The 13,734-nt window shown below is 38.3% G+C and overlaps 2 protein-coding genes across 9 annotated transcripts in view; both read left to right on the top strand.

Moving 5' to 3' along the window:
* The window catches only part of TSEN15 (tRNA splicing endonuclease subunit 15), a 538,803-nt gene that overhangs the window by 478,575 nt on the left and 46,494 nt on the right, over positions 1–13,734 (top strand). The window contains exons 14-15 of the mRNA XM_073803611.1: positions 1,766–1,842; positions 9,725–9,785. The gene's annotated coding sequence lies outside the window, so the exon portion shown is untranslated. The remainder of the gene's footprint in view (positions 1–1,765; positions 1,843–9,724; positions 9,786–13,734) is intronic.
* Positions 1–13,734, top strand: part of C1H1orf21 (chromosome 1 C1orf21 homolog) — a 175,203-nt gene that overhangs the window by 114,975 nt on the left and 46,494 nt on the right. For all 8 annotated transcript variants that reach the window (XR_012331172.1, XM_073803590.1, XM_033853542.2 and 5 more), the window contains 2 exons: positions 1,766–1,842; positions 9,725–9,785. Coding sequence is in view for 7 of the 8 variants with exons in the window: in XM_073803590.1 (XP_073659691.1) it covers positions 1,766–1,842; positions 9,725–9,785 (138 nt within the window). In the remaining variant the exon portion in view is untranslated. The remainder of the gene's footprint in view (positions 1–1,765; positions 1,843–9,724; positions 9,786–13,734) is intronic.

Below are 13,734 nucleotides of genomic sequence, written 5' to 3'. Positions count from 1 at the left end.
AATTGAATAGAAACAGAATATAATTATATGTCTTTGCATTCTTAGAATTAGAAGTCTCTTTCCTGCCTTAGCAATGTTTAAAATTATGATGCATCATTTAAGTTCAAAGGGTTTAGCAAATTATGTGAATAGAGAAAAAGTATAAGGTTCTGTCACATCAAATACATCCATTTTCAGTGCTTAATCCAAGCACACATAAAGTTTAAGGGAGAAAATGACTCATTTGGAGGGAACCTACATCTTCAGCCCTGCAGAGAGACTACAGCTGAGCTATTTTTATCTATGTTTAGAAAAGTTAATTATGTGCTGACATCATTTATTTGTTCTACCAGTATTCGATGAGTGACTCCCATGGAGTGCCAGGCCCCTAGCCAGGCACTGTTGTCCCAGTTGTAAAGAAGGGATGTGGGTCCCGCCCTCCTGGGCTTAGTGCATTAAAGTTTTCTAATTGTTCTCCCACCTTCTTTGTAAAAAAATAAGGTGGTTCATCTGTTGTTCACTGACTGCATCAGCAGAGGGAACAGTATATATTTTATACTTTTTAAATGTTCATGAAAACATTCTCGAGTTTAGTGTGAGGTAAATAAGGTAAGCTAGACTGCAAAAGAACTGTAATGATTGTTTCTTCTCCTGGAAGATCACAAACAAAATTACCGTCTATTTTGGAGGACTGACGTTATACAGATATGCTCATGTTTGATGGTAAATAGCAAACAACCAGGCATGTAAGTCGTTGCAGTTTCACTGATTTACGTGGCTTCTGCTATCCTAGGAAGAATAATGAGCTCTTGAAAGAGCTCATTTGGGGACCATCTGTTTATGTGCCATCCCACATCACTCTGCCTGTGGTGAGAATGGTGGGTCGGCCCACAGGACTTTTTATTCCTTACCCCTACCTACCCCAGGTCTTTAATTATTGCCACACCTCAGGTTCCTTGAGTGTATATAGTCACCTGTTAAGTAGGTTTAGAATAGTCCTTCCTTTCATTTTCGGGGGTATATTTAGAGAGCAAATTTTAGAACACCTTAAATATTTTTTTAAAGATAATGTAAAGTTACAAAGCAGTAGTAGTATTGATAGTGTGCTTACTGATATACTTGTATTTTAAGATTTGAGAGTATTTCTTTCCTATGCGGCTGGTTTACTGGGAATAAGAAATCAGATCAAAAAAAAAAAAAAAAAAAAGAAATCAGATCAGGCTAAAAGCCAAAGAAGTATTTCTGGAATACAGGCTAGTATTGATTTCATTAATTTAATTAAATTCAATCTCAATATTCATTATACATGGAAAATATTGGCTATTTTTAGTCATGTTCTTGTCCCTGTCACTGCTAGGGCCTTATGCAAACTTTATGTGTCAGTAACTGCAGTTGTCTTTCACAAATAAAATGCACAAAGTCACTTAACCTGGGCAAGCAAACAATGGCTGTGGTTGAACTACCGCTGTTCTTTTTCACTAGAATCTTCTGTTCTTTGATTCTCTTACTGTTTTCAGTAACTCCACCTAAAAATCAAATATTACTCACACGTTTTCTAAAAGGAGCCATAGCTCTTATAAAAGTTAATTCCTCTTTTCATGACAACGTTCCCTGTTCAAATATTCGGCAGTTCTCCTTGTACTGTGTGACATCTTTGTAAGGACTTTTGTCCTCCCCAACCTCAGAGGCTCCCAAACAAATCTAACGTTTTGTTGATGAAAATTTATGCTCTTGTTTAATTGCTGATTCTCATCTTGTCTTTTACATGTGCGTTTATGTGTTTCAGGAAAAAAGTGCCAGTTCAAATGTAAGACTTAAAACTAATAAAGAGATTCCGGGATTAGTTCATCAACCCAGAGCAAAGTAAGTTCTAGTTCCTATTTTCCTATATTGTTTTTAAAGCTAAAGATGTTTTTAGAGTGAGCTCCATTTTGCTTGCCATGTAACCAAGACTTATGATAAAGCCTCAGTAATTGAGACAGTGTGATTTAGTCTAATGGAACAAAATAGAGAGACCCAAAACAGACCCACAATATATGACAGAGCTGACACTTCACATCAGTTAGAAGAAAATGAAGGGGAATATCTTTATAACCGTGGGGTAGGGAAAAACTTTGAATAAGTCACAAAGGATGCAAATCTTAAGAAAAATGATTAATTTTTGTGAGTACATTAAAATTAAGAACTTCTGTTTATCAAAATATACTATAGGAGAGTAAAAGGCCACAAAATGATGGAATATATTTACAATACATATAATTAACAATACTTGGGTTTCCAGAATATATCAAGTAATTCTATGAATCAATAAGTAAAAGACAGAACTCATAGAAAAGCAGGCTAAAGATGTAAACAACCACTTGACTGAAGAGGAAACATGAATAGCTAATGCATATGAAAAAATACCATTTCACACCACAAGACTGGCAAAAATTTAGAAGGCTAATGATACTAAAATGTTTACCAGAATGTAGGGATATAAACTGGTACAATTACTTTGGAAAACAACTCCACTCTCAGGTGTATACCCTAGAGAAACTCTTGTGCATGTGTGCCAGCAGGCATATTTTGAAATGTCCATAGCAGCACTGTTTACATGAGCTCTTAAAGCTCTTGAAGATATGGGACTTTCCTGGCAGTCAGTGGTTAAGACTCCACGCTTCCACTGCACAGGGCATGGGTTCCATCCCTGGTCGGGGAACTAAGATGCTGCGTGCCTCGTGGCGGTGACATGGCCAAAAAAAAAACAAAAACAAAGCTCTTGGAAATAAAACCCAAATGTCCATCAGACATGTAATGGATAACAAAACTGTGGTATATTCTTATGATGGGAATGCTACATATCAGTGAAAATGCATGACCAATAGCTACCCAGATCAAGATAGAGGAATCTCATGAAATGTAAGGTTGTACCAGTAAGGTAAGTGGAAGTACCTGGCTATGTACAGTTTCATGCATATAAAGTGCAAAAACAGGCAGAGCTAAGCCATATATTATATATATGTACGTGGTAAAACAATAAAGGCAAGCAAGGAAATGAAGAGGCATTAAATGCAGAATAGTGGTTCTTTCTGCTGGATAGAAGACAATGGGACCAGAGGTTCTATCTCTTAATCTGAGTGGTGCTTACATGCATGTTCCTTTAATTATTATTATTTGAAAATGTGCAAATAACATTATATGTTTCCTTTTCTATGTGTTAAGTATTTCACAGTTAAAATGCTAAATTAAAATGCTAAAGAGAATAATGAGTAGTTTCTATATTGTTCTAAAACTGAGTCTACCTTGGTGGTAAAATGCACTTGTGTGACTTTGAAGCTACCTGCCCTTTCTTCAAAGAAGCTGTAATCCCAGAGGCTGCAAACCTCTTTTGTGTTGTTCTGCCTAAATATGAACAAATTCCCTAAGGGCGCTGATCACACAAGTACATCTGACACAGTCACCACCATCCCCAAATAATTTTAACTATGACATATATGTAAATCAATATCATAAGTGGAAAAAGTTGTGTTCTTTGGTTCTTCCCAGGAGGTTGAGACAAAAATAACATAATCACTTTAACCTGGCTGAGTGTCTGGAACTGCTGCAGCCATGGCTACTGTGATATGGTGGTTAGGACTCTTCAAGGGGTGGTGAATGATCTCAGGGATTGAATTTTTTACTTCCAAAGAAAACTGGACATTTTCAAATCCATTTATCATTTACAGTGTCAGTATAATGGGACAACTGGTTTTTTTCACCCTCAAGTAAATGTCATGCTATAATCACAACCTACCTAATCCACTTCACTTGTAATCACTTTTATCTACACTAATTTTATCTGCCTCTGAGGATAGCAGATACCTGATAACACTACCAAATCATCTTTTCATCCAAGCCATTAGATATATGCTCCTTTTAAATGCTTCTAGAAAAAAACTCTATTGAGAATTTCTTTTTCCCTTTAAAGCAAATACTTACTTAACTTTGACACATTGAAATAGCATGCTTTGCAGACACACATGTGCTGAAGCTTTCAGAGAAGTTGATTAAATTGGCTCATGTGTTTACATTAAAATTATGAAGAAAATCCCCTGTTCTTCACACAGCATAATGCTCGTGTGTGTGTGTGTGTGTGTGTGTGTGTGTGTGTATTTTAAACTGTGAGTCAGATCATTGGGTTTCTGGAATTCAACTAAGAAATATTTCTGGAGGGCTAAGAGAAGGATTTTACTTTTTCTACTCGTTGACATAATATAGGTTCCAGGAAATTATTCTTTATTATGCAGCTGTATAAAATAAGATGAGGCTTTTTCCCCATGACTGGAAGGACAATCCCATACCTGATAATGGCAGATTTATTAATAATGAAGGCAGATAATGCTCACATCTTCATTTGATGCACCACGTAGAGCACATTCTTACTGACTTTGTAATCTCAGGCCAGTGACCTTATGTCTGTGAGCTTCAGTTTTCTCCAAGAAAAATGTTGGTGAACAATCCTGTCTTATAGGGCTGGGGCTTAAATGAAATAACGTATGCCCGGTACTTATCACAGTGTCTGACACTTGGTAAGAACACCTTAACAATTAGAAAAAAACCCAAATGCCCTTTGACAGGAGATTGGATAGATGAACAACACTGTATTCACACAGTGGAATATTAGCAGTTAAAACGAATGCACTGCAACAATGCACAACGCTGGATGGACCCTAGCAGTATAGCACTAGAACAAAGAGTAAGTCCTGCAACATTACACAGAGCATAATGCACTCTATAAAGTTAAAAACAACTAAAATAAATCATCTGCTTTTTAAGCACATAGAGAGATAGAGTAAAGCTATGTAAAAGGAAAGCAAGGGCATGATGGTTCCCTTGAGTTGGTAGTAACACACATGGGTGGGACGTAAGTAACCTCTAGGTTCTTGTTAAGATCACAGCTTTGTAGAGAGAACTTAATCTCAACATATTAAAGGACATATATGACAAACCTACAGCCAACATTGTTCTCAATGGTGAAAAACTGAAACCATTTCCTCTAAGATCAGGAACAAGACAAGGTTGCCCACACTCACCACTGTTATTCAACATAGTTTTGGAAGTTTTAGCCACAGCAATCAGAGAAGAAAAAGAAATAAAAGGAATCCAAATCGGAAAGAAGAAGTAAAGCTGTCACAGTTTACAGATGACATGATACTATACATAGAGAATCCTAAAGATGCTACCAGAAAACTACTAGAGCTGATCAATGAATTTGGTAAAGTAGTAGGATACAAAATTAATGCACAGAAATCTCTTGGATTCCTATACACTAATGATGAAAACTCTGAAAGAGAAATTACGGAAACACTCCCATTTACCATTGCAACGAAAAGAATAAAATACCTAAGAATAAACCTAAGGAGACAAAAGACCTGTATGCAGAAAACTATAAGACATTGATGAAAGAAATTAAAGATGATATAAACAGATGGAGAGATATACCATGTTCTTCGATTGGAAGAATCAACATTGTGAAAATGACTATACTACCCAAAGCAATCGACAGATTCAGTGTGATCCCTATCAAACTACCAATGGCATTTTTCACAGAACTAGAACAAATAATTTCACAATTTCTATGGAAACAGAAAAGACCCCGAATAGCCAAAGTAATCTTGAGAAAGATAAACGGAGCTGGAGGAATCGGGCTCCCAGACTTCAGACTATACTACAAAGCTACAGTAATCAAGACAGTATGGTACTGGCACAAAAACAGAAATATAGATCAATGGAACAGGATAGAAAGCCCAGAGATAAACCAACACACATATGGTCACCTTATTTTTGATAAAGGAGGCAAGAATTTACAATGGGGAAAAGACAGCCTCTTCAATAAGTGGTGCTGGGAAAACTGGATAGCTACATGTAAAAGAATGAAATTAGAACACCTCCTAACACCATCCACAAAAATAAACTCAAAATGGATTAAAGACTTAAATGTAAGGCCAGACACTATAAAACTCTTAGAGGAAAACATAGGCAGAACACTCTATGACATAAATCACAGCAAGATCCTTTTTGACCCACCTCCTAGAGAAATGGAAATAAAAACAAAAATAAACAAATGGGACCTAATGAAACTTCAAAGCTTTTGCACAGCTAAGGAAAACATAAACAAGACGAAAAGACAAGCCTCAGAATGGGAGAAAATATTTTCAAATGAAGCAACTGACCAAGGATTAATCTCCAAAATTTACAAGCAGCTCATGCAGCTCAATATCAAAAAAAAAAAAAAAAAAACCCAATCCAAAAGTGGGCAGAAGACCTAAACAGACATTTCTCCAAAGAAGATATACAGATTGTCAACAAACAAATGAAAGGATGCTCAACATCACTAATCATTAGAGAAATGCAGATCAAAACTACAATGAGGTATCACCTCATACCAGTCAGAATGGCCATCATCAAAAAATCTACAAACAATAAATGCTGGAGAGGGTGTGGAGAAAAGGGAACCCTCTTGCACTGTTGGTGGGAATGTAAATTAATACAGCCACTATGGAGAACAGTATGGAGGTTCCTTAAAAAACCTAAAATAGAATTACCATACGACCCAGCAAACCCACTGCTGGACATATACCCTGAAAAAACCATAATTCAAAAAGAGTCATGTACCACAATGTTCACTGCAGCTCTATTTACAATAGCCAGGACATGGAAGCAACCTAAGTGTCCATCGACAGATGAATGGATAAAGAAGATGTGGCACATATATACAATGGAATATTACTCAGCCATAAAAAGAAACAGAATTGAGTTATTTGCAGTGAGGTGGATGGACCTAGAGTCTGTCATACAGAGTGAAGTAAGTCAGAAAGAGAAAAACAAATACCGTATGCTAACACATATATATGGAATCTAAAAACAAAAGGTCATGAAGAACCTAGGGGCAAGACGGGAATAAAGACGCAGACCTACTAGAGAATGGACTTGAGAACACAGAGAGGGGGAAGGGTAAGCTGGGACAAAGTTAGAGTGGCATGGACATATATACACTATCAAATGTAAAATAGATAGCTAGTGGGAAGCAGCCGCATAGCACAGGGAGATCAGCTCGGTGCTTTGTGACCACCTAGAGGGGTGGGATAGGGAGGGTGGGAGGGAGACGCAAGAGGGAGGAGATATGGGAACATATGTATATGTATAGCTGATTCACTTTGTTATAAAGCAGAAACTAACACACCATTGTAAAGCAATTATACTCCAATAAAGATGTTAAAAAATAAATAAATAAAAATCGCAGCTTTGGTTTTTTGTTTTGGTTTCATGGGTGCTTATTATACTGTTATTTTTAAAAATAACTAAATAAAAGTGAGCCATGAACTACTAGCCAGGGTGTGTCCTGCTGTGAGGATTAGGATTACCCCACTCCCCTGAGGTGCAATTGAAAAGTAGTAATGATGATCATGAAGAAATAACTGTGGGGCTTCCCTTGTGGCACAGTGGTTGAGGGTCCGCCTGCCGATGCAGGGGACGCAGGTTCGTACCCCAGTCCGGGAGGATCCCACCTGCCGCGGAGCGGCTGGGCCCGTGAGCCATGGCCGCTGAGCCTGCGTGTCCGGAGCCTGTGCTCCACAACGGGAGAGGCTACGACAGTGAGAGGCCCGCGTACCGCAAAAAAAAAAAAAAAAAAAAAAAAAAAAAAAAAGAAATAACTGTGTTTAGGCTAAGATTTGTCAGGAGTAATGGAATTTCATTTTTGCAGGTGAAGTGTTTGGGAATTAAGACCTTGCCTTCTTATACTTTCGCAGCTTAGGTGTTTATTGTTTGGAAGCTTATTTTTTTAAGTCACTTAAAATGGGAGCCGTGTATCTTTCAGCTCTAGAGCTCATTTTGTCCACCTTTCCTTCGTTTGATTACTTGTCATTAAGATTCCATAGCATCATCACCCTAGTCTCAGGAAACTGACAAGTCACAGAAAGAAGAGCCTCTGATGGCAGGGTTAACTCACAAGAGCTTTGCTGGGACCCCTGGGAGCCACAAGAATGCTCCAGGGTATAAATGGAGTATAATCTATCAAAATTTTGAGTCACTGTGTTGTACACCCGAAACTAATATAATATTGCAAATCAACTATACCTCAATAGAAAAGAAATGTTCCAGGGGAGCGTTGTGTTTTCCAAGGTGGGATTTTAGTAATTAGAGAGAAATAGGAATAGCCGAAATTGTTAAGCTGTAGTAGTTAAATCCCAACATACAGGCTTTTAGAAAAGACTTTTAGATCTAATTAATCTTAGCATCAAGTGTTCATACTTTATTTTGTTTTGTTTTGCGGTACGCGGGCCTCTCACTGTTGTGGCCTCTCCCGTTGGGGAGCACAGGCTCCAGACGTGCAGGCTCAGCGGCCATGGCTCATGGGCCTAGCGGCTCCGCAGCACGTGGGATCCTCCTGGACCGGGGCACGAACCCGTGTCCCCTGCATCGGCAGGCGGACTCTCAACCACCGCACCACGAGTGAAGCCCTTAGTATTCATACTTTATAAACTAAATGAGAAACAATCCAATTATCCCATCCTAAATCTTGAAGAAAGACAGTAAAGCCAGCCCAGCATGCTTTTCCATCTCCTCCCCTCACTCAACAATCATCAACTTGTCCATCAGAAGGGGTTTAAGAATCAAGTTGTTACCTAGGGACTGTTTCTCACAGTGCGATGTGTACCCTCGTAGGTAAGAACTATTATTAATGCCACTGTGTTGATAGTTTCCACGTGAGAGGAGGGCATCCCCGTTTACCTAGGCGGGAGTCAGTCGATAGGGGGTAATTTACTTCATCAGAGTGAAAGTTCTGTCTCTGTCCCTATGGAAGAGATTTAGGGCTTCTCTCTGAAAGGAGCGCATGAAGAACAGCAGAGTAAGCCTCACGCTGTCTGGTTACACCATCTCTAAGACAACACACAGGTAACGAGGATCTCTGTGGTGGGCGTTTGCTCCATCTGGCGGGGTCTGCTGCACCTCCAGGGATAACAGTTTACCTGAAAGAGCTGTTAGTGCATCGGGATTTGAGAATACATAAATCACCCTTCCATTCAAGACCCTTTCCCTCCTGTCCGTGAATCCTCTCTGCTCTCCTTACCTTCTTAGTTTTGTCCTCACCAACCACGTCCATCTCATTAAGTATGCTGTTAAATAGCAAAGAACAGGTAAGCACACAGGGCGAGGGCTACTCAGACTTGCCTCCTCACTTACTCTCACGTTCCAGTGGATTTCAGTTCCAAAGAGGTGCATGTGCTGTCACCAGTACAGGAGATATTCAGGTCAAGTTCTCGGCTCGTTTGCTGCCAGCCCACACCTATACAGTCAGCTGAATACCATGCTGATGCTGACAGCCCGTGTAAAATACACATTTTAATATAATAACTAGGATATATTTTCTTGTTATGGTTACAGGGTTGAAATATGCCATGTACTGCTTGCCTGTGCTTTTTGTTTTAAGTACAAGGCAAAAATTGGGCACACACCTCCGAGTAACACCACTATAAATAACGTGTACGTTGAAAGGAAATTGCGTTCCTTAAATCATAGGAACTGATAGACTGTTAGGAAACACGTTTGCAGGGTTACTGTAATGACATTTATCCTTAGTGTGACTTCAGAGTACTTCAGTGGAAAAGTCTGCAAGAAATAAATGACTGCCCCGAAGTTTAGGGACTCGGCATTTTTCATCTGAGGGAGCTAGGTTTAAGAAAACACTGAAATACGCACTTACCTACTCTTTGTTTTTCAGCATGCACATCTCTGAAAGCCAGCAAGAATTCTTCAGAATGCTGGATGAAAAAATTGAAAAGGTAAGAAGTAAAATTACATGTTTCAAGGGAAATATTGCCTCATGAGTTAGAGTAACCGTATTCTGGTTTCTGTTACAAAGCTTTTCTTACAAGGGGATGGTTAGAGTTAAAACAAACGTCCACACAACACAGCGTGGCTAGGAGAATATTTAATGCAGAGCTTCCCAGGATCCTGGGCTACCGTTGATCTTTCATTAAAGTGTGGAAAGTCAGGTAGAGACTGGTAAGAGCCTTTGCCTAGAAACAGAGCGTTGCTATCTATCACTGTGTATTGTCTGCACCTGGTGCCCTGCTCGGACCTCAGACTGCAAGCAGGGAGGTCCTTAGTACCTGTCTACTACATACCCAATGTTGCTCTGAGTTATTGACAAATGTTGCAAACATGTTGTAATCAATACCTTACCTCAGGGAAGTGGCCATGAGACAGGTAATATTTGCATTTTACAGATAAGGAAATTGAGGCTCATGCTTGAATAACTTACCCAGGTTTGCAAGGCTAATCGCGGTTGTGTTGGAATTCCAGCCCACGTCTGTCTGGCTCCAAAGCAGAGTCTCCAGGTTGCTTCTCTAAAAGTGTGTGGTTTTTACAGTGACAGTAAGACACAAAGTTGATTCATGTGGAAATTTAACCCGTACTTATGATCTCAGAGTGCCATGTGAGAATTAACTGAATGAAGGGTTCAATATGGTAATCATTAAAGGCTTACGTGCTTAGAGAATTTAAATTTATCACTGCAGGGAGTGAATTTTAAATACTAAAGTTACACATCTGAGAATCATAATTTGAAAACCTTATTCTGAAGAAGAGTTAAATTCTAAATTCAGAGCATATCACGACTATGGTTAAGGCATCACAGGCCAATTTTACCTTTGAAATTTTTCCACTTTAATTTTTACTTCTTTTTTTACTTTTTGTGGCCCTTGAGCATTTCTTCATGAAGTCCTAGGTTATGTGTATATCAGTCAATGGAAGATAGTGAAGGAGGTCTTAAATTCAGCCATACTTCAGTAACAGACTCCTCTCTGAGGTGGACCTCTCCTGAAAGAATCATTATATAATCTTCTAATGCACCATTAAAAGACCAGCATCTATCGCCAATGTGAAAAATAGAAATGGGTAATGAACTAAAGTAATAGTTTAATCTATAGTGTTCCTTGGCTATGCTTACATTCTCATTTGAGTATATACATATATTTTTTTTACTTTTAGTGAAATTTTAGCTTATGCATGACTTTTTAGATTGAAAACATCATCTAGGAATAATTACCAGGTTTCACATATTGGTTCAAAAGCTGTTCAACTTGCCAGTAACATTTTGTTTTCAGTAAAGAGAAGCATAAAAAGCACTATTTTGTTCCTACTGTAATGGTGAAGCTCTTTTCTTTCTCTGGATTATTTCTCCTCCACTAGCTTTTTGGCAATAAAAATATTTGCTTAGTAGTCAGAGGTAGTCTGTAAAAATTGAGACCTGAATTGTAAGTTATCTTTTTAAACAACATTTACAGACCCTGACGAGGTGTTTTAAGTGATCTAATCTCTTTCTGGTGTGTTTCCATAATTGAAATTCTACCTCTTGTTACTCAAAACTGAAATTCGTTGTTCCCATCTGAAATTCTACTTCCCTTCTTACTTTGCATCCAGGATGTAGACTGTGATGTGTTTAGCACAACAAAAGCAAAGTTGATAACTTGATCATGTATTGGATGAAACTTTCCTTGGACAAAGGAGCATTTGTAGATTCAGGATACAGTGTTCCCACTATATATTGAATACCTTTATATTCAAAAATGAGCTGTTACATAATCTGTGATAACGTGCCCAGTTACAGATTTCTAAGGGAATTTTGTATCTTCTCTGAACCAAACTTTCCTATTTCTGCCCTCTTACCTAAAGTTCATCCTTCTGAATTTTGTGAATATGCTATCCTATGTATCATCTAAACATTAAGCCTCCCCAAATTAAAATGTTCCTTTTTAATATATGTGTTCAGCTTAATATAGTCTTCATCATAGTTTATATAATCAAAATTGGAAGTCGGATTGTTATGAATCATTTTCCTGACTTTGTACCATTGCTAAATATTTCTTTGGTCCAACTAATGTTTAGACAACCATAAATGCAATTCACATCTATTCTTTATATAGGATTGATTTAAAAAAACTAAACTCAGAGCTTCATGCTGCAAATTGGAGTCATTCTGAGAGGCCTTGAGTTTTGAGATATAATCTTTCTCAGAAATGTCCAGGAATTCCTCTTTTCTTCCTTAAGTTGGCAAGAAGCAAAATTGAGTGAATCTGTAGAGATTTAAACCTGCCGTTCCTTGATTCATCCTTTGTATTTATTGAATGTCTACGGGGCATAGTTTGATTTACCTTTCAACTCTCCTCTCCATACTAAGAGAAATCTCTGTTCTGTCTCTCTCAAGATATATGCAAACGTACCATTAGTATAAGGAAACAAGGACTGCTAGGTGGTTTAATACTTACAGTGAAACTTAATGTGGACTACTCTAAATCAAAAATGATTATGGTGCCGAGCTGCAGTTTACTTTTGCACCACAGCTGGGCAAGCAGTTTTCTAAGAAGTTACTGGTGTCAAAGAAAAGCAAGTAGCAAAAATGCATTAACAAAGTATTTAGCACTTTCGATGCTAAATTATTTAGCATCGTTTAATTATTTAGCATACCAGGCATTATGCTGTGACTCGGGATAGAAAAACAGATAGGAACTAAGGGATACAGAATAAGTAGGAAAGAGTCCCTTGACTTGAGGAGCTCAGTTTTAAATGCAGATTTCTTTGAAAAGGTAATTATTTTACCAATGGAGGTGTCCTTCTTCCATCACCCCTTACACCATTATCACCGTGAGTCAGATCCTCCTGTATTGAACGTAGGTGTTTCAGGGGTCAAGTGCTGAAACTTGAGGTCCGTGAACCAGGCAGTTGGGACATCCTTGGACACTTGACACCGTTTCACTATGCTGGTGTGAAGAAAGCCAGGACACTGAGCTGCATCTGGAGATGACCACGAGAGAGATTTTTGTCAGGAGAGCAGTGAGAGTTCAAAAGAGCATCGTAAGCTCTGATCAACTTTTGCTTTTCCTTTTGGAGAGTAAAAAAATGCTGTGAAACAATGGGAGCACCTCATTTATCTTTACCTCATTCTTTTTCACTTGGATACCTAACCATTATTCCATTACAATCTATAGTTGTTGTCCCTGACAATTCACAGGCTCCTGAACTTTATGTGAAGTGGTGACATTTGCCTAATTTTACAGCTTAAAGAAAATGACAGTTTACTGCAGAGCAAGGTAATGATTTTAAACTCTCGTCTTTCACTATATTTAGAGGAGAAAGAAGAGATCTAGATGATTAAAACTTGGCCCTGTGGAGGAGTTTCTGAATATCATACCAAAGACAGATCACATCAGATTTTAAGATATGCTTTCTACAGTATATTTGTGTACTTGTAAGAAGCAGAAAAAGTAAATACATTTTTTAAGTATCTGCATTAATACTGTCTTTCCCAGGCAAACGCAGGGATTTATATTTTGCTTTAGGAAGATGTAAGAACAGCTGACAACTGAGAAGTCTTTTGCTCTCTCAGAGAGAGCCCTGAATGTTAAAGAATGTCTCAGTGCAATGCCAGTTGCATCTGGTTAGTTTTCCTCGTGAAAAGCATCTTAAGCTCTGTTGGGTCATGGGCATTTTTTTGGAATGTTGTAAAAGTTAGAAAGACTCTCCCTATAAAAATGCACATGATATCATATACACAAAATTCTTAAGTAAAATTTTAGAGTTTTTTAACTGTCTGGAGCCTGTCCTCGGGCCCCAGGCAAAGAACCCGTGCATTTCACTTATGGGCTTTGCTCAGATCCAAGGCCCAACTATACCCATGAGCACCCACGAGTCTCGTCAGGGTCTGATCTTATCCATATGAATCTCTGACTG

This window comes from Tursiops truncatus, chromosome 1 (assembly GCF_011762595.2).
Source record: "Tursiops truncatus isolate mTurTru1 chromosome 1, mTurTru1.mat.Y, whole genome shotgun sequence".
Classification (NCBI taxonomy): Eukaryota; Metazoa; Chordata; class Mammalia; order Artiodactyla; family Delphinidae; genus Tursiops; species Tursiops truncatus.
The sequence above is the reverse complement of the archived record's forward strand: the minus strand, read 5'-3'. Positions and strand labels throughout refer to the sequence as shown.